Below are 23,917 nucleotides of genomic sequence, written 5' to 3'. Positions count from 1 at the left end.
AACACCCTTATAGTCCCATATGATAAATGTTTTGTTTTTGCATATGCACAATTCAGAGAAGGCTGGGGTAGAGAGAGATGCCAAGGAAGGCTTCCCGGAAGAGACAGTGTATGTGTACAGAGCTGTATTGGTCAGGCGAAAAGAAAGAAGATACATAGTTATCCTCTTTCCAGAACAAGGATGGGCATGAGACTAGGAACTTGATGTCCTTGGGAAATGGAAGATGGTTCACTACTGCCAAAGTTGTTTCACCAAACCTTAGAAGCACTTAAAGATGAGAAACTCATGACTTTCCATCACCTGAATCTGTCAAAAGATGTTTTCCAGAAAATAGAGGAAAGAAAGAAGTTTTTAAAAGTTTAATTAAGAACATTTTGATCAGAGCTATGTAAAAAGAAGAGGCTCAAAGTTATCACTGTTTATGTCTAAGAATAAAAAAGGGGGGGGGCCTGGATGGCTTAGTCAGTTAAGCATTCGACTTTGGCTCAGGTCATGACCTCATGGTTCATGAGTTCAAGCTCCCCATCAGGCTCTGTGGTGACCGCTCAGAGCCTGGAACCTGGAGCCTGCTTCAGATTCTGTGTGTCTCTCTGCTCCTCTCCCACTCACGCTCTGTCTCTGTCTCTCAAAATTAAATAAATGTTTCAAAAAAATTAAAAACAAAAAAGACATTCATTTATACAAACAAGAGCCCTGAACAATGAAGTATTTAGATCACAAATAGCTGAGTTGAAATTGCACAGTGTCCCATTATTTAAAAACAAATTAATAGTACCAGATCACAAAGAAAATATATAATCCAGAAAGCCATTATTACCGTCTAGCCATGGAATCCAACAAAAATTAAGAATTATTTCCTTTTGACTAAAATACCTGCAGATAAGAGACTTTGCAGCTGGGAGATCTTCTAAGTCAACAGGACATTCTTCTTACTAACAGACAGACAGTAGTGGTCTTTCAAGATCCACATTAAGTCAGAAACCATTCTGTCACTGACAGCCATGAGCCTCTGGCTCTTCATGTGGTCCTTTGCCTCTGTGACTATTCTAGAAACACTGTACTAAGAAAAAACAACATTGTTCACACCACACTGTCCATTTGTATCTACCACTCCCAGCCTGTTTCATTACATACTTAATTCCACTACACCTTGAGGCTTGCCTGACCATCCTTGCTAGAGCCCTGAAGCCCACAACCTTCTTCCAGATCTATAAATTCTCAAAACTGCACACTCTCCAACACATTATTTCCTTCCACTTTGCTGGTTTCTCTCAAGTCTCATTTCAACTAACTTTGAAGCTCTTTAAAAATGATGACGCATCACATTTTTATCAGGTACGTTTTATTTATTTCAGTACAGTTGAAAAACAATTTTATCTTAGCTTCGGGTATACAACATAGTGATTCAACTTCTTAATACATTTTGCTATGCTTACCACAAGTGTAACAACCATCTGTCGCCACAAAATACTATTACACTGTTATCAACTATAATATCAACTATATGCTGTGCCTTTTATTTACATGACTTATTCGTTCCATAACTGGAAGCCTGTATCTCCTTCACCCATGTTGCCCATCCTGCCATCCCCTTCCTTCCATTTCACTTTGCATAATGCCCTCTAGCTGCATCCACACTGTCACAAATGGAAAGGTGTCATCCCTTTTTTGGCTGAGTAATACTCCACTATGTGTGTGCACACACACGCTTATGTATGTGTTTGTGTGTGGACACCACATCTCCTTTACCCATTCATCTAGTGATGGACATTTGGGTTGCTTCCATATCTTGGCTATTGTAAATAATACTGCAATAAACATTGGGGTGCATATATTTTTTTGTATTAGTGCTTTCGATTCCTTTGAATAAATGTCCAGTAGTGGAATTACTGAATCACAGGGTGTTTCTGTTTTTCATTTTTTGAGGAACCTCCATATGGTTCTCCACAGTGGCCATACCAATTTACATTCCGACCAACAGCGCAGGAGGGTTCCTTTTTCTTCACATCCTCACCAATATTTTGTGGGTTTTTTGTGCTTTTGATTTTAACCATTCTGTCAGGTATAAGGTGATATCTCATGTGGTTTTGATTTGCATTTCCCTAATGATTAGTGATGATATTGAGCATGTTTTCATCTGTCTGTTGGCCATCTGTACATCTTCTTTGGAAAAATGTCTATTCAGACCCCCTGCTCATTTTTAATCACATTATTTGTGTTTTGTTGGTGTTGAGTTGTTAAGTTCTTTAGGGATCTTGGATATTAACCATTTATTAGATAAGTCCTTTGCAAATATCTTTTCACATTCAACAGGCTGCCTTTTAGTTTTGCCAATGATTTCCTTCATTGTACAAAAACTTTTTATTTTGATAGAGTCCCAATGGTTTGTTTCTGCTTTTGTTTCCCTTGCCTCAGGAGACCAATCAAGAAAAATGTTGCCATTGCCCAGGTCAGCGACATGACATGTGTTCTATTCCAGAATTTTTACAGTGTGGGGTCTCACATTTAGGTCTGTAACTCATGTTGAGTTTATTTTTGTGTATGATGTTAGAAAGTGGTGCAAATTTCTCAGCACCATTTGTTGAAGAGACTGTCTTCCCCATTATAAATTCTTACCTCTCTTGTCTGAGATGAATTGACCATATAATTATGGGTTTATTTCTGGGCTTTTTATACTGTTACACTCATCTATGTGTCCATTTGTGTGCCAGTACCATATGGTTTTGATTACTACAGCTTTGTAGTATATCTTGAAATCTGAAATTGTGACATTTCCAGTTTTGTTCTTCTTTCTCAAGACTGCTTTGGCTGTGTGGGGTGTTTTGTGGTCCTACTCAAATGTTACTGTGACTTGTTCTAGTACTACGAAATGTGCTGTTGGTATTTTCACAGGGATTGTGTTGTATCTGTGGATTGCTTTGGGGAGTACAGACATTTTAACAATATTATTTCTTCCAATCCGTGAAGTATCTTTCCATTTGTTTGTCTTCAATTTCTTTTATCAATATTTTATGGTTTTCACCTCTATGGTTAAGTTTATTCCTAGGTATTCTGTTCTTTTTGGTGCAACTGTAAATAGCATTGTTTTCTCAATTCCCCTTTCTGCTATTCTGTTTTTAGTGTATAAAAATTCTACCAATATCCGGGCATTAATTTTGTACCCTGCAACTTTGCTGAACTCATTTATTTCTTCTAACAGTTTTTTTGGTGAAGTCTTCAGAATTTTTTGTGTGCATTATCATGTCATGTGCAAATAATGACAGCTACCTTCTTCCTTACTAATATGGATGCCTCATTTCTTTTTCCTGTCTGCTTGTTGTAGCTAGGACTTCTGGTACTATATATAATAAAAGTGGTGAGAGTAGATATCCTTGTCTTGTTCCTGACCTTATGGGAAAAGGCCTCAGTTTTTCACCACTGAGTATGATGTTAGCTGTGAGTTTTTCACACATGGCCTTCATTGTGTTCAAGTATGTTTCCTTTAAGCCCACTTTGTTGAAAGGTTTTACCATAAAGGGAGGTCGAATTTGGTTGAATGCTTTTGCTACATCTGTCAAGATGATCATTTACTTTTTATCCTTTGTTTTGTTGAGGTACTGTATCATAGTGATTGATTTGCAAATATTCAACCATCCTTGCATCCCAGGAACAAATCCCATTTGATCATGGTGATAATCCTTTTAACGTATTGCTGAATGTTGTTTCCTATTTTTTGAACATTTCTACATCTAGGTTCATTGGGGATATTGGCCTATAGTTTTATTTTTCTGTGGTGTCTTTGCCTGTTTTCGTATCAGGGTAATGCTGGCCTCATAGAAGTATTTCGAAGTTTTCCTTCCTCTTCTCTCCTTTTATTTATTTTTTTTTATGTAGGTTTTAATACCAATTGTACAATAAGAACTCCATTAATAGTCAATTAACTGATAAATGAGCATAACAAAATACACACAGATTTGGAATCCAACACTAGATTGATACTTCAGGTGTCAATGAACAAAAAATAAATGTATTCACCAATACCACTCATTCCACTAACCACCAAAATATATCTAAAAAATACAGCAGGAAAAGTATCAAGACATGCAAGCTTTTCCAGAGCCCCAATAACCAAAGTCTCCCAAGAAGTCTATTAAGTAAAATGATAACTTTACATTTTTTCCCAAGAAAGGAAATGTTACATCGCAATACCTTCTCCCTCAGAAACCACTGTCTAATTGCTATGAGCTTGTTGGGGTTTTTCCAGGGTTGCAGAATCTTTGTGACAATGAGACAATGAGACAGCAATGTCAGGGGCTGATATTTTATCAGGGGATCAAGAGCACAAGCTGTGTCACACCAGGACTTCACCAGAGCAGCATCTATCCACCAGTGCACCAACAGACACTTCCATGATGGCAGCCAGAACTGCTTGACCACCTCTATCTCAGTCATTTCCTGAGACACAGGGCCCATTCAAATCATTGAGAGCCTAGCAATTCAACTAGTCCAGGCTCCAGGAAGCAGAACTACAGGAGCCTCGGAAAATTCTCATTTCTTACAATTAAGGACCTAAACATTTATGAATAAACAACTATCATCTAAGCACTAAATATATATAAGGCAGTGCCCTTGGTGCTAAAAATTACAGTGCACAGAAGACAGCTGAGATGCCAAGACTTGGCATTCTCTGGATCATCTCATAAGGAACAGGTTAACTAGCTCCTAAACAGGTATACTAGTTGGGTAAGTGGGTAATAAATGAAACCCAAGCTTTAACATACACACACAATGATATCTAAACATTTATATGGTATTACTGTTATAAATTCATTTAAATCCCCTGTATGATGTTAAGTAATTAAAACAGGGCATGCCTTCTGACTCTTGAAATCCCACAAGATATTTATGGGCACCATTCATCACACTGCCACTCAAATGACTTTGATAACAGGAAGTCCACACTTGACCAGTCTGTCCAGTCACACCCACATAGAGAGGCACTTCAGCAGGCATCCATCCCATCCTTCCCAGGAAGGATAACATACACACAAAGTCATGGCTATTTTTTAATCTTTGCAAATGTAAGGAAGAGAAAACTAAGAGGAGAAGTTTCAAGTGCCTACTTCTGGCTGCAATTTCATTTTAGAAAAAAAAAAAAAAACCCTGCCTCCCCACCTGACAAAATAAGTAGTTTTTCACTCATTAATAGACTCAATCACAACACACTCAATATATGTTTTTCTGCTAATTATTCTCAGAGTACCCCAGCACATTTAGAGTAAGGAGTCACGTTTAGAGTATCTCTTCACGGGGACAGGAGTTGGATTATAACAAGGATTTTATAGTTCAATTTTAATCTGATCTTTGATTTATAGAGTCCTGTTAAACCAGCCACTCTGTGGATGGGCCCAGGTGAGCCTATAATGAGATTTATCTTCATGGATTAGGCCTGACCTATAATAATCTGCTCAGGGCTCCCTACTGCTATTTCAGCACTGAGTTATGAAAATTCATCCCTTCACTATAAACAGAACCTAGCTCAGAGGGTAATAACTCGGAGATGTATTACTCCTGGAATATAAGCACTCTTGAGACTCTGATTATAATGTCCACAGCTGAAGGCACTATTTCACAATTGAGATTACTACTTTCCAGATGAAAAAAATTCTGAACTATGGAATAATGCCTTCAGCCACATACACTGTAATCACACTCAGGAGTTCTTATATCCCAAGAGCAACACAGGTTACCAACAGTTGGTATGGTAAGCTGATTTAGGGAATGGAAGGAAGTTACAGGAAGAAGCAAGGATAAGCCTAACTTCATATTTGCTTTATCCAGAGGTTTTGATGTAAGGGTTCAACATGCCAAATAACCTTATCAACTTCACTAAAAACCTGACAAATTTACAATAGCTATTTTTCAAATAAACAAGCAAAGTTCTTTTTTTTTTAACACGACAATGTTGACTGCTGGCCAGGGTGTAGTGAAATGCACTTCCTCAATATATGAATGCATAAATCTGGACAGTGTTCATAGAAACAATATTTAGCAGAAGTACAGAGAACTTTCATAATGCTCACATCCTTTGCCACAGCGATTCTACTCCAAGAAGTTACCCTGGAAACGTAATTAGAGGTGAACCAGGACTTACTAAAAGCCTGTTCAGCACCATTATCTGCAATAGGAAAAACTTGGAAATAACCTAAAGGGAGAAATTTTGAGAAATCCACACATTCAAGTATTATGCAGCCTTTAAATTATTGAGTCACAGTGGGTAAGGAGAAATGCTAACTCATAGTTGTATTCTACAACTTTTGTTAAGCAATCTATCCAAGGGCATTCAAATTGTTCCTCCATCAATATTTAACAGATCCTCTCTCAGAGTTAACTAATTGGATTTCAGCTCAGGTTTTTGTTTTTGAGCTATAAGGCTAATGAAGTATTGATATAATATTAAATGACTGCAAATAAAGTCCGTACTCTAAATAAATGCTGACATTATGCCAGTGCATTGTGAATGAATTAAAAAGGAAAAATGCACTTTTGCATACATTTAGTGAATTTTCCCTGACTCTTCATAATGCATTTTTGCAAATGGAAAAGATGAATATTCATCAACCCTCTTTGAATCTATTACAGTTTAAATAGTTTTGTCTTAATATTCATAGTACATCATGAAATGTAATTTTTTCATTAAAAGAAATGGATACTATGTCAAAAAAAGGGCCACTGAAGAAACATAAAATTACACCACTGAACCTAACAGTAAGAGTTGAAGAGCATTATTTGAAAGCACTTCCCTCTTTCAAAACCGTTAGCTATTCTAGCAAGTATCTTCTCCCAGGTTGTCGTGTTGATGAATACTAAGTGAAAATGAGCAAGAAAGAAACAAGCTGGTTCACCAACCTGCAAGAGGGACAAAAAGGTTACACTATGGCTCATTATCAGGTGATCTGAAAGGGCTCATTTCCCTCCTTGTTGATAATACCACTCATCTAAGCCTGACAACCCCAAGGAACCATCTTTCTGATCAACCCCAGGTAGACCAACATCAGCATTTCCTAAGTGACAGGCACCAGACAAAGGACTGCCCATGAGTTGGCTCATGTAATCCTCACAATAACCTGAGGAGGTTACAACCATCAGCCTCTCTTCACAGATGAGGAAACCAAGGCTTACACAGCTAGTAAGGACTAGAGAGTGGAGATGATCTCTTAACCACTCTGCTTTCCCCCCTCATTCCCTTTTTCCAACTTAACCACTAAGGTCTACTTCCTGAATGTACTTTCCATGGTTAACTGCTCTCTGGCTTGAAGAGCTTCTTGATTAGGCTAAACAATATAAACCTGAGGCACCTGGGTGGCTCAGTCCGTTGAGCGTCCAACTCTTGGATTCAGCTCAGGTCATGATCTCACAGTTCATGGGTTCAAGCCCTGCATCGGGCTGTGCACTGACAGCACAGAGCCTGCTTGGAATTCTCTCTGTCCTCTCTCCCTGACCTTCCCCACCCCCTCTCTCAAAATATATAAACATTTTTTTAAAGTTTAATAAATAAATACAAAAAAATAACATAAGCCTAAAAAGTTTATCGCAGATTAAAAATGAGCACACAAACAAACAAAAAAACCAACAACCCATTCTAGGGCATTGAAAACATACAGAAAGGAAATATTTTCGCTTCTGCATTCTTCAAGTCCTCAGTGGGCACCTACTATGTGCCAGCACTATTCTACGTCCTGGGAAGACAGCTGGGAAAACAGAAAATCTCTTTACTCTCATTAATTTTTCATTAGAGTAGTTAATAGATATGTAATAAGATAAGCCAATCGTGTAGCATACCGAATGGGGATAAAGCTAAGGAGTAAATCAGAGTGTCCAGCATGCAATGTGGGGGAACTGTTTCAAACAACATGGCCAAGGAAGACCTCAACAAGAGAAAATGTATTACGGGCATGAGCAGAGGAGGCTCAAGATTCAAATCAAACAGAAAACAGGGGAAAAACACTGTAAACTAGTTTTTACCATGTTTCTACCATCTGTCCATTACTCCAAAGTACAAAAGAAGTGAGGATTTCATTTGAGGGCCACATATATTATTTTTAAACTGTAATCACCAAGGCTTACAACCTTATTTTCCTACAGAAAAATAAGTTACCACTGGTCCTGCTTTTGTCTCTTGAAATTTCCATCTTTCTTGCCAGAAAGCAGCATCTGTATAAATCCCCCTGCTTTTGACAACTCTGACTTCTTTGATAAACTACCCATGTGTGTGGGGAGGGACAGAAAGATGGAAGAAGCAAATGGGGAAATGAGTTTTCCCCTCCTCAGATTAATGTATATGAAGTATACATCTGACACTTCATCAGCACTCCCGGCTGGTGTCCCAGCAGGCGGACACTGGCTAAGCATGTATCCTGCCAGCTACCAGGCTACTTAGGATGAATTGGCAACGTGCCATTTATCTGAAATGCCCAATGTGTCTGGGAGAGGGAGCACAACTACATTTAGCATTGCCAAGGAAAACTAGATACTTCAGGCTAGGAATTAATCTCCTCCTTGAGAAGGTAGTTAGCATTACCCTCAAGCGTGCCTATGGCATTTAAATCACTATAGGTCATGCATTTACTAAAATTCATACCTACCAAACCACGAGGCCTTCATTTATATCTTACTAACATATCAATACCTCTCAGGTTGAGAGTCTGTACTTTTCAGAAATGTTTATTGTGTTGAACAGGAAATTCTGTTTTATCAAGTGCAGTGCTGTCATTTGGACATAAATCACTTGGATTCCAGTTTTTCCAATTTTTCCACACTTGACGACACACATTGCTTCAACTTACTTCTTCCACGGACCCACAAAACAGTGAAATCAATGGGACCATATCAGGTCTCCTTACAAGCATATTAACCATATTTTCTTGAATGTGGACAGTGATCCTCTCTGGACGAACTGGGCCACCCTATTTTTTGAGTGGCTGATGTGAAACTACATGGAATTTGGCTCATTACATGGACTTCAAGGCTAATGGCAAATCTAACACACAGAACGACAAAAACAAAGAGGTATTTAGATGGATGGTCTTATTAGGCCACCCATTCCAGCACACAGCATTGCAACATCACTCTTGCCTTGCAACTAAAGCCATCTGTCACTTTGTGGGAATAATTATTCGTTCCATCAGCCATATTTATTGAATGCTTCCCACGTGCAAGGAGTTGTGCCAGGAGCAGTGAGGTCCAGATTCAGAGGAGACAGGAATTCTGCCCTCGAGGAGCCTGCAGTCTAGCAGCGGGTATCAGGGACCAACACAAAGAACTAAAACCGATGGTGCACAATGGTAAACAAGAGTCAGGAGAAAGGGTGATTTATAGCCCTGAGATGGCGGGGGGGGGGGGGGGGGGGGGGGGGGGGGGGGGGGGGGGGGGGGCTCTGAGATGGGGGAGCGGGGAGGGAGGTGGCAAGGGGATTGAGGAGAGTGGCCTGGAAAGAGGGTCAGGGTGAAGCACATTGTACTGTTCAGTGCACCACACCAAACATCACTTTTTGAGAAGGAAAAGGGAAAAAATGGAAAAGTAAGTTCTAGTAAGTGGACATTTCCACCTCCGGAGCATCATTCTCTATCACTACAGAGATAGATAGTTGTAATCAGGAAGATAATTTAGATGTCATCCAATCCAAGAAATAGCAAACATTAACCATAATGGTTCTGCAAAGGGTATCCAAAGCCGAAAAAGTCAATAACCTGGACTGAGTGGCATACCGAAATCAGCAATATGGCCAGAAATGTGGGCAGATCGTAGAACTATGAGGAAAATAAGATGGTACTCTGCCTGGCAGCTCTCCTCCAGCTGCCACTGCTCTTTCGACAATGGAACAGGAGGGCGGGCGCAAGGGGAGATGACTTGGTCAAACAACCCGAAAACAGTTTTCCTTAAACTATAATCAGGAAGCAGTGAAACCTCTAAAGGAAAGATATGATGAGAGTTACATTTTAAACTTTCACTGTCCGGCATAAATGGTTAACCATAGTCTGGCTTCTGTACTCAAGCTTACCCATAATAGGTTAGCAACAGAAGTAATTACACTGCTAACATTTGAGACTTGTTATGTGCCAGGTACTATTTTAAGTTTGCTCTCCATGGTATTTTAGCACTTTTTCTAGTTTTGCTCTCAAGCAAACAGTGGAAAAACTTGCAGGGCAGGTAAGCCAGTAATTTAATGACACTTTGCTAAGAATCTCATCAGACAGATTTTAGAGAGTACTCTTTTGTATTTTCTATTAATAGCTCTCTTTATCTTTTTATCTTATTCCCAAGCCTTAGGTCACCTGACATGTGTTTTAAGAATGAATGAATCAACTTCTGTTTCTGAGTATGTGACTACCAGTATTACGTAAGATACATTCCCTTTAACAGTGCTTTTTAATCAGAATAATTTACTTGGCAATAAACAATACAGGATTACTATCTAAGTGTTTAGAGTAATATTGCAGTGACCAAAAAACACTTCTGTTTAAAAAAAAAAAATCACTGGAGCACCTGGGTGGCTCAGTTGGTTAAGCGTCCAACTTCAGCTCAGGTCACAATCTCGCGGTTTGTGGATTAGAGCCCTGTGGGTTTGAGTTGGGCGCTGTGCTGACAGCCTGGAGACTGGATCCTGCTTAGGATTCTGTGTCTCCTTCTCTCTCTGCTCCTACCCTGCTTGCTCGCTCGCTCTCGCTCGCTCTCTCAAAACAATAAACATTAAAAAAAATTTTTTTAAAGCACTAATTCTGAGGAATTTCCCTCTTTCCTTAAAAAGTAAATGCTTTCAATAAAATAAGCTTTTAATATAATTGCCCAAGAAGAAAAACTAAAATTGAACTTGGGGATGGAACGAAGGCAAATGCTAACTACTATCGTTGTAAACATACCTTTAAATATAAGTCTCCAAATTTTCATGAGAGGAAAAAGATGAACTTTGATTTGAAAATCATAGTCAATTTTGAAGTCATAAATTTTCTGAAAGACACTTTTTTAGGGATAACTATTCACTATGCTCATAATCTTTATTATTCTAGAAGCAAAATCAGGGAATCCCGAAGTTGAATTCCAGAGACCTGCTTAAATACCTCTTTTCATCTCGCAGGTACAGCTGAGTTGATACAATCTGAGAAACTAAGTGATCTGCCCAAGTTTATACAGCTACCTAATGGCAAAAGCAAGACTAGAATCTCAACCTAAATCAAATCTCCCTGATTACTGAATGATTCTCAAATATCCAACTTATTCATTACCAATGCATAAGATTATAAGGCACCACAATGCACTCATTTATTATTTGCATTATCATCAGTAAAACATGTTTAAAAACCTATTCCCATACCATACAACTCTACCACTAGAGCAAAAGTAACTTGTACCGACTTCTAGGCTGTGCCAAAGGTTTAAGTAGAGAAGTAATACACACAGGAGGAAAAAAAAAATTCTAGTAAGCATTGTGATTGAAAATAAAAATGAGGGGCACCTAGGCAGCTCAGTCAGTTAAGCATCTGATGGGCTCAGGTCATGATCTCACGGATCTTCAGTTCAAGCCCCACGTTGGATTCTGTGCTGACAGCCCAGAGCCTGGAGCCTACTTTGGATTCTGTGTATCCCTCCCTCTCTTTGTCCCTCCCCTGCTCAGGCTCTGTCTCTGTCTCTGTCTCTCTCTTCAAAATAAACAGTAAAAAAAAAAAAAAAAAAAAAAAAAAAAAAATTTAAAGGAAAATAAAGATGAACACTGAAAAAACTGGAAAAAAAATTCAGGAGTCCAAACTACTAATATATATACAAACATGGGTGCCACGTGCCAAGGGGTAAATGCGGATCGAGTGCTGAGGTTGGAATAATCACCGTTTTCAATTACTACCAAAAACAAACAAACAAACATACAAACAAACAGGTGTCACCCATGGATGAGAAATCTAGGGGAAATTTTTGACCAAATACGTTCACATGGCCTGAAATCTCTCTCTCTACAGAATGCTTATCGTTTGCAAGAGGAAAAAATCAAACTAGGGTGGAGAAATTAAACACTGCCTTGATGGGGGTGGGGGAGGGGGGGTGGCAAAATTAACATCACAATGAAGGGCAGACCGGCTTCAGGGGCCTGCAGGAGGCAAGCCCTGAAAGGAAACATCACCACCCATGTCCTATTCTGGCCTGGAATGCAAAATGTGACTTTCCCCAAGAGGAAACATTACACATATCAAACACGTGTAATATGAGAAACATTACATTTTTTTTTTTCATTGGGAGGAGAACTATAGTCTTCAAAAATGTCTGTGTCATAAAAGGCAAAGGAAGGCTGTGGCAACCTTCCAGATAGATAGAGACTAAATAGATATGACAATTAAATGCAATATATGACCCCAGACTGAATCCTATACTGGAGGCTGAAGAAAAATGCCATACAGGACATTATCGTGCCAACTGATTAAACTGAAACACAGAATGGAGCATACATAAAAGGCTTATGGCAGCCATAAATTTGCCACTGTTCGTAACTGTGATAACAAATGGCCTTAATACAAACAGTTTACTCCCAAACAGTTCAAAAAATTATCTGAGTGTGTGAACATATATATGCATATACACACATAGGTATATATCTACATCGACATATATACAAGGAAAGAGAAAAAGCACATGATAAAGCGAATTTGGCAAGAGATTAATAGCTGAATCAAGGTAAGGACCCACCATGTTCTACTGATTTTTCATATTCTTGCAACTTTTAGTAAGTTTGGAATTATTTTCAAATAAGGTATTTAAGACAAAAATCTCACAAATATTTTCATTTCTTTTGAAGGAAGAGGGGAGACAGTCAAGTAGAAACAAATGGTACAGATTAGGCAGGAGGGATGGAGACAAGCCTTGGAAAAAATTAGCACACTCAGAGCAAAATATTGCACATTGCCAAATCTGTGCTTAACGTTAAATGTGGTTTTAAGTTCAAACCTAGTTAAAGTCAATAAACTTAAAATAGTCCCCAGGGAGGTGGAGAGACGGTATCACCCGATGCTCTGCTTAAAGAGGCAGAGGACACTCACCAGGCTGGCGGTGAGCGAGGGCGCAGACTGGCCCAAGGCCTGGCTGCGCATGCGCACGAGGTTGGACGTCTCTGCCGAGGTGGCCCAGGCCTGCCCTGCCACGGGGTTTGGAAGCAGGTACCGCCCTGTGGGGGTGAAACAGAAGACAGTGTAAGCGGCAGGCAAAACATCAGTAATTCTGTGGCAAGGGCCAGTCCCTTCTTGGCCATCCTTCTAAACTGCTTCTGTCACACTCCTTACATTTATTAACAGCAACAAGGGTAATGCTGTTTTAATTAAGTCAGGAGATCCAGGGGCAAGTTGTGACCCTGATTTCCCACATAAACCCAAGTAAACCTCCTCCCCTCCAGCATCTGTACCTTTCGGCCAGCACAGGATAAAGCCCCTTGTTACTTCTGCCCATTCCATAGGAACTTGCCAAGGATGCATATAAACCCATAAAACATTCTCAGCATCACAGCACGTTCAAATGGACTTTTTCAGTATCTACTACGAAAAACTGATCTCAAAATCAACCAGAAAAAAGTCAACAAAATGGAGATCATGGTCAACAAAACAAAGAGTTGGAATTCTGTCAAGGTGAAATGGGGCTGGTGCCTCTTTCTCAAAGCTCCTCTGTCTGAAGAACTGATGGTCATCCAACCATGTCCACAGGACACACATGGTATTCATCTGCATAAATCAGGACATCAATGTCAGTCTAGGTTCACTGAGCAATTTACATCAACCTTGAACTCTAATGTATTGGTATGCCTTTAAAAGTCCAACAGTTGAACAAATTTACATTGCCTTACTTCTTCACCACAAGGACTGGACTAGTTATCAACACCCAAGAAATAAGACTTCTTTTTTTTTTTTTTTTAGCATTTATTTATTTATTTTGAGAGAGAGACAGCATGAGTGAAAGAAGGGAGAGAGAGAATTCCAAGCAGTCTCTGGGCTGCCAGCACAGAGCCCAATATGGGGCTCAAACCCATGAAGCTGTGAGATCATGACCTGAGCTAAAACCAAGAGTCAGACACTTAGCCAACTGAGCCACCCAGGTGCCCCAAGAAATAAGGCTTCTTGACTTTAGGAAGTTAGGATGGATGTGAATATTCACACAGTAATGGAGCTCAGTTAAAGTAGAAACCATGATTGATTTTTATCCATTTCACCCTAATACATGCACAACGACTGGCCATAGTAGGTGCTCGTGAAATATCCACAGAATGATAAAAGAACAAATGGGCACGTCTTTCTCAAACAACAAACAGGCACAAAGAAAGGATGGCAGGCAACGTGGAGAACCTCATCCAAGGACTGGGGAGGGGAGGATCGGCATTCCAGCCACATACCTCTCAGATACATGGAAGAATGCATCACATGTGGCTGATGGCCCTACAGCCGAGACAATATGTGGATTTTCCCCGCCAGATCTGTTCCTTGTAGTAGAGCCTCACTCTCTTACTCAGGCATGCACCCCACAAGCCTACCCCACTGGTTAATGAGTGTTGCAATATAAAGTGATTTACTAGCAGTGTGCATGGTAACTACCAGCACTATCCAAGTACAGTAGTGAGCTGCAGCTGCCATCACTGTCCATGCTAAGAGGTCTAACTCTTGAATTCAAGTACTCTCAGAAATGTGTATCTTTTTTTTTTTTTAATGCTATTTATTTTGGAGAGAGAAATAGACTGCAAGCAGGGGAGGAGCAGAGAGGGAGAGCGACACAGAATCTGAAGCAGGCTCCAGGCTCTGAGCTGCCAGCACAGAGCCCGATGCGGGGCTCGAACTCAAACTGTGAGATCATGACCTGAGCCCAAGCTGGATGCCCAACCAGCTGAGCCACCCAGGCGCCCCAGAAATGTGTATCTTAATGGCAAAGGAAACACTTACTTTGCCAAAATTTCTCTTTTGCACCATTATATAGTGAAAGCACACCCTACAGAAAATGAGATCTGCTTCTGAGATCCCAATCTTGCCTCAGTGACAACAGGGAAGACGTTAGTCAACCTCTCCTGGCCTTGGTTTTTCTGTCTCTAAAATGGAGAGAATGCAGTTGACTATTGTTGAGGGCATCAAAGAATTTTTTAACTAAAGTGCTCAGTAAAAGTTAGCTATATAGTCCAAACAGTACTAAAAATGGTAAGTATCATTTTCACGTGGATTTGGTTTCTTTTCACTCACAAATAGATAACGTAAATATAAAGGAAAAAAGTCACCTAAAATCGCATCAGGGAAAACCACTATCAAAATTTTAGTGATTTTCTGCCAGGCTTTCTTTCTGCAACCTGTATTTTCTTGCAAAAAGGGGATCATACTGATTTTTGTCCCCACATAAGAGATTATGAACTTTTCCAAACAAATAAATATGGCAAACACCCATTAATTGAAGCACAAACTCTACCACTGAAAATTCAAACATAATTACCCTCTGTGATTCTGGTCACCACCTCAAAAACATTCAGCTACATTTTCAGACAAGATAGACCACAGATTTAAAGTCCAGATTTTTTATTTTTTTTCCTAGTCTTATTTTAAAACATGAACTAAAAGCTGAAGTATGAGGGGCTTTGGGCAACCTGTCCCCTTTAGACCCAAAGGCAGGACATTAATAAAGAAGGATAATAAAACCAGAGACTACATTTAAGAATATTAAGATCAGTATTACATGAAGAAATGATTTAAGAGAGAAATAACTCTATTTGAAAGATATCATTTGTTAATAATGTACCAACCTCCAGTAATCAGAACCCGTGGATTTTTTTCTTCCAATCCCTTCTATTTCTTCTCCTATATTTGGTTTTATATTTTCTTTGTTCATATTTCAGAAAAGAATCCTGGTAGGAGGTATAGAAGCTATGTTATGTCCAGGTTTACATGATGGAGAAAACCTACTATGGCCTCACCACAGCTCTGCCCCAGGTGCTTCGTTTAAAAAAAAACACAAACTAAGGGTAGATGCGAAAACAGTTGAAGAACTTAATTAGCCATAGAAAAACTTACAATGCAAACATTTCAGTTCACTGCAAAATTTTATAAATCAGTCCTCTTTTTTTTCTTTTAGGAAATAATTGTTAGACTATCTCCCTATAACCCTCGAGAAGAAAAAAGTATGTATTTATTTCTATATCCTCACTACCAGGCACAGTGCCTGGCACTTAGTAAGTGCTCAATAAATGTTTGTTGCCTGAAATTCAGCCAAACTACACTATTTGACCCATGCTTGATCAAGTGTGAACAGAAAAAATAAAACTAAACAAATCATTTTAATTTCACTCGCAGCATAGCATAATAGCTAAAAATCCATTGAGGCCTTACTGTATGCCAGGCACTTCCAACATCTTAACAACCTTATGGTGTACTAAGGAATATTATCTGAACTATAACACCCAGAGAGGGCACACAGCCAGCCCCCTTTTCGGAAAAGATGAGAAATGGTAGCAGACTGGATTAAATGAGATAATGCATTGAATGCACTCAACCTGGGCCATTGGAAATAGTCAATATACTACTATCACTACTCAGATTATCATGAGAACTTTGTTAATTCCATCAACATCATCTCCCACCACCCTAGCAACAAAACAGGGCAATGTGTTCTTAGACTGCAAAAAAAGAAAAATATTTAATAATATTAAAATCAAGAAGAGTATCTCTTTGTGGAAAGGATAAACAGCCAATTTGGAATTGTAGTAATCTCTGGCAGGGAAAATGGGGAATGGGTCCAGGGAGGAGTATGCTCTAATATTTTTATTGCTTTAAAAATCATATGCAGCTGATAATGGGGTCATGAGTTGAACTTAAAAGTTTAAAGAATTAAGTTTTCACTTGTGGTTTTAATAAATTTAATATTTAATTTTGTTAATACAGCTGAAGAATGTGGCAAATATTAAGTTAAGCTAACGCTGGCTGGTATAGGTGTTCTGGTAAATTATTCTCTATTAACTTCTGAACATGATATATAACATTGCTTTTAATGATTCCTATCAAAATATGTGCTCCCTAATCTAATATGGCCAAGTAGCCAGGAGTACATTCCTTCCCCTGCTGGGGCCACATCTGGGAGGCTCTGCTGACGATAGGAAATCTCTGGTGGGTCTGGGTGGGGAAGCAAAGAGCCAAAAGTAACCATGAGGACACATACAGGGTCCCAGTATGAAAGTCATGGCAGCTGTGACCGGCAAAGTTTCCCTGTGTGCCATTGGGTGAACAGAACGGAAGCAGGGAAAGTTCTTGAATAAATCCTCAATGTAGGAAATTCACACGCTAGAATCCCTGCTAGGTGAACCCAGGCACGCTTCAGGTGGGAGGGGCACAGGCAAGCGGAACCGCCTCCCTTCCCTCCACAGACTCGGAAGCGTGCTCCAAACCCTTCAATTTCGTTATATCTCAAAGGGCACTTGAAAGCAAGCAGAGACCACTGCTAACGGGACCCCCGTGTGCTCCCCTCCTCGTAAGTCACTCTGTCTACCACTACCACGTACATTTTTTACGCTACCGTACCATATGTCAGTCTCATGTAGGTAGCAAGGCCAGATGTGTGCCTTGTCAAAGAAAAACAAGGCGTGATGTTCAAGTGGTAAGGACAGATTTTAATCAGTAGTAACTACTCAACAGGAAAAAGAGCCCAGTGTGAACTGAACTCACCTTCCATTTGAACACAGTAACTGAGCGTTTTCAGAGAAGAGTTAAGGAGTGGGGCAGGGAGCCAACAGGGGCTCAGTCGAGTCAGGGAAGTGAAAAATTACAAAGGGTTAGTCAGTGTAACTTCGATCAGGCCAACTCTGTCTGCCAGCTGGCAAATATTGAAAATTCAGATTCTATCCTCCCACGCAGGCTGAGAGACAGAGACCCTATCTGTTAGCCCAAACAAACAAACAAACAAAAATTTTGACATTCTTGAGTTTTCTCCGGCAGGCACTTTAAGAGGACTAGCGTCATCCTAAGGATATCAACTTGACCTTCAACCTGTGCTACTGTCTGTTCATGTCTTTATTGGTTAAGGTTGAAGCCTAGTTGAGAAGGAGGGCTCAGAGGAGCCTGGCTAGACTTTGGTCAAGGAGAGACTGTCAGGCTTCGATCTTTTTATTACATCAACAGACCCAAACCCAAAGGAGACATTTTGATGTGCAGTAACTCATCAGTTTTTGAATTCAGTTTGAACTAAATTTTTCAATTTAGTCCATGTATTAATCTCATACAATCTTCAAATCCGATAGGACATAAAAAAATAAATTTTGCCAATAATGGTAAAAATTACTCTAGTTGTGGTTGATTCTATGGTCAGATTACTGAGTGCCAACTCTGACCCCCCAAAGCAATTCCATCACTTAATCATGAACTTCTCCAAGCCTCAGTTTCCTCAGCTGTAAAATCACTTATGGGGTGATGCTAAAATCTGAAAAGAAAAAACATTATATAATGGCCATTTAATAATATCAGCCTCAAAAATAAGAAACACAAAAAGCTACCCAAGACACAGCAGATTATAAGGTGGGCAAGAAATAAACTTGTATTAAGCCACTGGAAAAAAATAATTAAATTAGGAAACACTTATACACATATAAAATAAAATATTTATAATCCTGTCACTGGTTAAATTTTAGATGTCATTATTCTTGCATGAGTGTTATCCTTAGGAATCACACGAATGTTATAAATTGAATGGTCTGTTAGCACAGCACATGGGAGGTTTTTATTCCTGCCTAGACCCCCATTAGCGTTAATAGGGAAAAGAGGACAACAGATGGATTTAAGACAGTCATTAGAAGGCACTAACATCATGCCATACTTGGTAGTGGCTACATCAAACTTTATATAAATTCGCTTTTTGATGACTACCAAGAGCCTCTAAAAAGTGTGTTGCTGTTGTATTCATGCATCATTTGCTGCCTACAATTTAAGAAAATTAGCATCTGTCAGCTGCATTATTCAGCTGCGCAGGGTGGAAATTAATGGATAATACCATTCCTAATTTCTTGTATGAGAGGTGAGCTTGCCTACCAATCTGGCCACTTGATTTTAATACCAAACCGAGCTTGCTTGTTACAACTGGAACTGTGATTGGCCCTGTGCTCTTTGGAAACACATTTTTTAAATTCTGGTATGTTTATTATAACATTTATTACATATATTCTACTGACATAACTAGAAATTTAGAGGCAATAAATAGAGGTCCATAATAAAGCTGAGCTCAATTGGCCAGAACAATGTAAGCACTTGTCAGGCTTCACCCACAGAGGTATGAGTTACTTGAATGAGGTTTTTACATTGGTTCTTGTTATTGTTATTGTTCTGGTCACTAGGTCTCTACTTAACACAGTGGAAGATGTGCAGTCTTTTGAGATAATATATTAAAATAGGTAGATTACCAAGCCTACACCCAGAATGTACCTCGGTTCTATCTAGGCTACATACGGTCTCTTTACTGGAGAGTGTTTTCCTTTGTTTCCACCCTGAATCCCAAGAAACAAGAAGACTTCCATAAACGCATGCTTTCAAACATGAAATACATGCTTGCAAAGCACCCCAAAGCTTCAAGTATCCCTCTGAAGTAGGAAAATACCAGGTCAGCAATAATTTTAGCAGAATGGCTATATAAAGAATTAAATATAGCCTCTGGAGAACTACTTTATCATCAGGGAATAATGGTACCTGACTAGATTTAAAAGCTTCCAGTAAAAAAGTTCCTTATCACCTGAAGTGCAACATAGATTTAGCCGTCAGTCCACAGTCTTACATTTTGGGTTATTTCTCTTGGACTACAAAAAAGCCATCAAAGGGAAAATAAGAGCTAGTAACTACTAACAAAGCAGTCTTTAGATATGGCTTCCAGTGCTCAGTTATACATAAAACTCTGAAAAAGTTTGTTTATCCCTCTAAGGCACCAACCAGGAACAAAAGGAAGCTGAGGCAGCAGCTGTGTGGCTCTCAAGGGTTTTGGTGACGTGGGGGGAGCCATGAGAGGGAGAGAAGGAGAATGGGGGTGGCAATCCAGGGGTAAAGGAGCTGGGGACAAAAAGAACAAGGGTAGGTGACCACCATGCTGGTGCCAGGAGCAGGCAGACGGGGCCACACATTCAGCTTTTTCATTCTTTATCTTTCCATGTGGGCTACCATCCTGCTGCTGACCTGAGCATCTACTGAAGCTCTCCAAGAAGGCTCCCTGAAGTTCACATGCACCACTTCAGCAGGAGAAGGACATCCCAAAATGTTACCCTCCCCATCTCCTACTAAAACTCCCCCTGCTTAATTCCACCTCTGGGTATACACAGAAAAGAACTAAAAGCAGGGACTTGAACAGATATGTGTATACCAAGTTCAAAGTCGTATTATTCACAATAGCCAAAAGATGGAAACAACCCAAACATCCACTGAAAGACGAACACGTAAACAGAACATTGTACTATATACATACAATGGAATAAGATTCAGCCCTAAAAAGGAAGGAAATTCTGACACATGCTACACATGGGTGAACCTTGATGACATGCTAAATGAAATCAGTCAGGCACAAAGGGACAAATATTGTATGATTCCACTTCTATGAGGTTCCTGGAATGGTCAATTTCATTGAGACAGAAAGTATAACCGTGGATACTGGGGGCTGGGGAGAGAGGTAATGGAGACTAACTATTTAATGGGTACAGAGTTTCAGTTCGGGAAGAGGACAAAGTTCTGGAGATGGATGGCAGGGACAGTTGCACAACATTGTGAATGTGCTTAACACCGCTGATCACTTAAAAATGGTTAAAATGGTAAATTTTATAATGTATATTTACACACACGCACACACACACACACACACACACACACACACACACACACACACACACATACACAAAACAACCCTCACTTACTTGGCTGAAACCATTCGCCTTCCCAAGAAAAAATAAGGTCCTTTTGCTGTTCAGGAGGTATCCCCATTAAACCACATCAGCACCTGCTCTTGCAAATTACACTTAAATAACTTAACCCCTTGGAATCATTTGCAAGTCAGAGGAAATGAGTTTTTCCCAGAGCACTCCCAACTTTAGAAATGGAGAAAGGTCAAAGGTCAGGAGAAGTCACTGGCCGAATCCGGAGAATGCATGAGTCAGCAGCCTCTGTCCTCAAGTATACTCCATCATCATCAAGGCGTTCTTCTCTGCTCCACTGCTCACTTCTAAACATTGGTTCCCTCATCACAGCGACTGCCGTACTCACAGGCAATTATAGCCTCCCTTTATTCATCTTCAGCTCACTGCTACTACAACACAGAGACATGGTTCCTTCCATCTTCCCTCTCGCATGGGTGACTGACTTCCAATTTCTTGTCCCACCACAAAAGAATAACTATACCTAGACATCACCGACAATGCTGCTAAATCATTCTTCTTAATGGCACAAATAAATATAATTTGAGAAACCAACAGACCTGTGACCAGAGAGTCAAGTTCACTGACTCCTATACTGAACTACTATTCTAGCCTTAAAAGAAAAAAAAAAGTGTTGTTCATTCACACAAGAAAAGTCCAAAGCACAGCCTTGACCCTAAGTCCTTAAAGACATCACCACCTACTATACAGGGATCTCCAACTGACAAGGCAACTGAATGCTCAATAGAGAGACCATGCATGTCTTCTGAGAGGCTGGTAGTCAAAGTACAGGACACCAAAAGGACATCAAAGTCTGAACCTAAATGACAGCACAATGCAGCCATCGCTAAACTTTGGTTTTGCTCCAAGACTCAAATCCAATGGAGATGCCCAAATTCACTGTGTAGAATATCCTCCCTCACCAGCATTCTATATTTAACATATGGCAGGGCAACATTACTAACCACAAGGGCCTGGTGAGAAAGTTAAGGGGCTGCTTTAAAAGGAAATCTGCCGGAAGAAAGAGTAGGTAGCAGAAGGTAACAGTTTACCAAGCCCAGACTGGATACATGACACATGTTTCAGGGAGTCACTAAAGGCCAGTTGTATACCATGAGAGCTCCAGGGACTATGGAAAAATAACACAACACCCATGTCTGCACTACAGAAATCAAAGCCTCTGGACAAGCCATCTCTAGCTGCCATTGCCAATCAACTGCAGCTGCAGTTTTAAATCAAAAGTAACTTTAGTTGTAAGCCATACAGTAACACGACTCAAAGGTGCTCTCTTCACCCTCAATCACAGTCACCCTTGCCATTTTATAAAATATTTGTTAATGTTTATTTTTGAGAGAGACAGAGAGAGCTGGGGAGGAGCAGACAGAGAGGGAGACACAGAATCCGAAGCAGGCTCGAGGCTTCAAGCTGTCAGCCCAGAGTCTGATATGGGGCTCAAACTCGAGAACCATGAGAACATGCATGACCTGAGCTGAAATCAGACGTTCCACCAACTGAACCACCCAGGCGTCCTTACCCTTGTCACTTTATGATAGAGGGGGAAAATGCCAACACATAGTACGTTTTTAAATTTTTTTAATGTTTATTCCTTTTTGAGAGAGACAGAGAGACGGAGAGAGAGAGAAAGAAAGCGCAAGCGGGGGAGGGGACACAGAAACCAAAGCAGGCTCCAGGCTCTGAGCTGTCAGCACAGAGCCCGACACAGGGCTTGAACCCACGCACCACGAGATCACGACCTGAGCTGAAGTTGGACGCCCAACCGACAGAGTCACCCGGGTTCCCCTACACAGTACATTTTTAAGTGGAATAATTTGAATCCATACTTACAGAGAAATATATTTGGCCTTTCTCCTTCCTTTTGTTTTCCCTTTAAGTTGCTCTTAAAGAAGAAATATTTCTTCTCATCCACCATGATTACCACTTGCAAACTCTAATAAGGGAAGATATTAGGATCAAGTGAACTAATACATGAGCTAGACCTTGGCAAAACTGCAATGTTCTGCTGTTACAACCACTCACATCGCTGGGTGTACCAACGCCCAGCAAACTCTCCTGTTCTTCAGTGAGACCCAGTCCTGGTCAGCAAATCCTCACTGCACCTAGACCACCAAGATGTCTCCATTCAGATGATGATTATCTGTATTTCAAATTCTTATCAACGCCTGGGTGGCTCAGTCACTTAAGCATCTGACTCTTGGTATCAGCCCAGATCATGATCTCGTGGTTCGTGAGTTCAAACCTCGCTTCGGGCTCTGCGCTGAGTGCATTCTCTCTCTCCGCCCCTCCCCTGCTTGCACTCCCTCTCTCCCAAAATACATAAACAAACATTAAAAAAACAAAATAAATACATAATAGTTTTGCCCTAAGCTCCAGCTGTAGAGACCAAAGGCTAATAGGACAACTTAAAATTAATTTTTCAGCAAGTATTACATACAGCCCACTCTAATGAGAACGTGGTCAAAAGAATCTGATGCCAAGTGGTGTTGCTTGGAATGGCAGCCTGCATGGGGGCACCCAGGAGATGGGTGCTGGCTGTGTCTAGGCAACACTGGGCATAGGTCAGAGTTAACATCTGCAATCTGGCCTCCCTCCATCCGCGTATTGAAATATAATTCAGCAGAATGAATTGCTAGACATGCCTAAACCCCTTGGGAAATGACAGATATTGATGAATGCTGTTGAGAAGATATATGGACGGAAACGGCAAATAAATAGAACCATTTTTTCTCAGAGTCAGTTTGCGGCTATGTGGAGCAGCTGTTAAACTACTTGTCAAGCTCCCCCCTCTCCCTTCCTCTTGCTCCTTCCTCTTCCCCATCTGCCTCCACATCTTTCTACAACCTCCCAGGCGGACCAGAATCGTGTGCACTTCAAAATACCAACCAAATGAGTAGGAGTCATCTCCTCCTTCCCCGTCATACCCTGACTTCCCAACCCAGTTTGTCCAATTCTTTTCAAAATTTCTTTTCACCTAAATATGTTCACTGCCCCCTCTGGATC

At 40.2% G+C, this 23,917-nt stretch overlaps 1 protein-coding gene across 2 annotated transcripts in view; it reads right to left on the bottom strand.

The window, feature by feature from the left end:
* The window catches only part of MAST4 (microtubule associated serine/threonine kinase family member 4), a 579,145-nt gene that overhangs the window by 390,323 nt on the left and 164,905 nt on the right, over positions 1 to 23,917 (bottom strand). For both annotated transcript variants that reach the window (XM_047859677.1, XM_047859625.1), the window contains exon 3: positions 13,059 to 13,183. In XM_047859677.1, the coding sequence (XP_047715633.1) occupies positions 13,059 to 13,183 (125 nt within the window). The remainder of the gene's footprint in view (positions 1 to 13,058; positions 13,184 to 23,917) is intronic.

This window comes from Prionailurus viverrinus, chromosome A1, assembly GCF_022837055.1.
Source record: "Prionailurus viverrinus isolate Anna chromosome A1, UM_Priviv_1.0, whole genome shotgun sequence".
NCBI classification, from domain to species: Eukaryota; Metazoa; Chordata; class Mammalia; order Carnivora; family Felidae; genus Prionailurus; species Prionailurus viverrinus.
The sequence above is the reverse complement of the archived record's forward strand: the minus strand, read 5'-3'. Positions and strand labels throughout refer to the sequence as shown.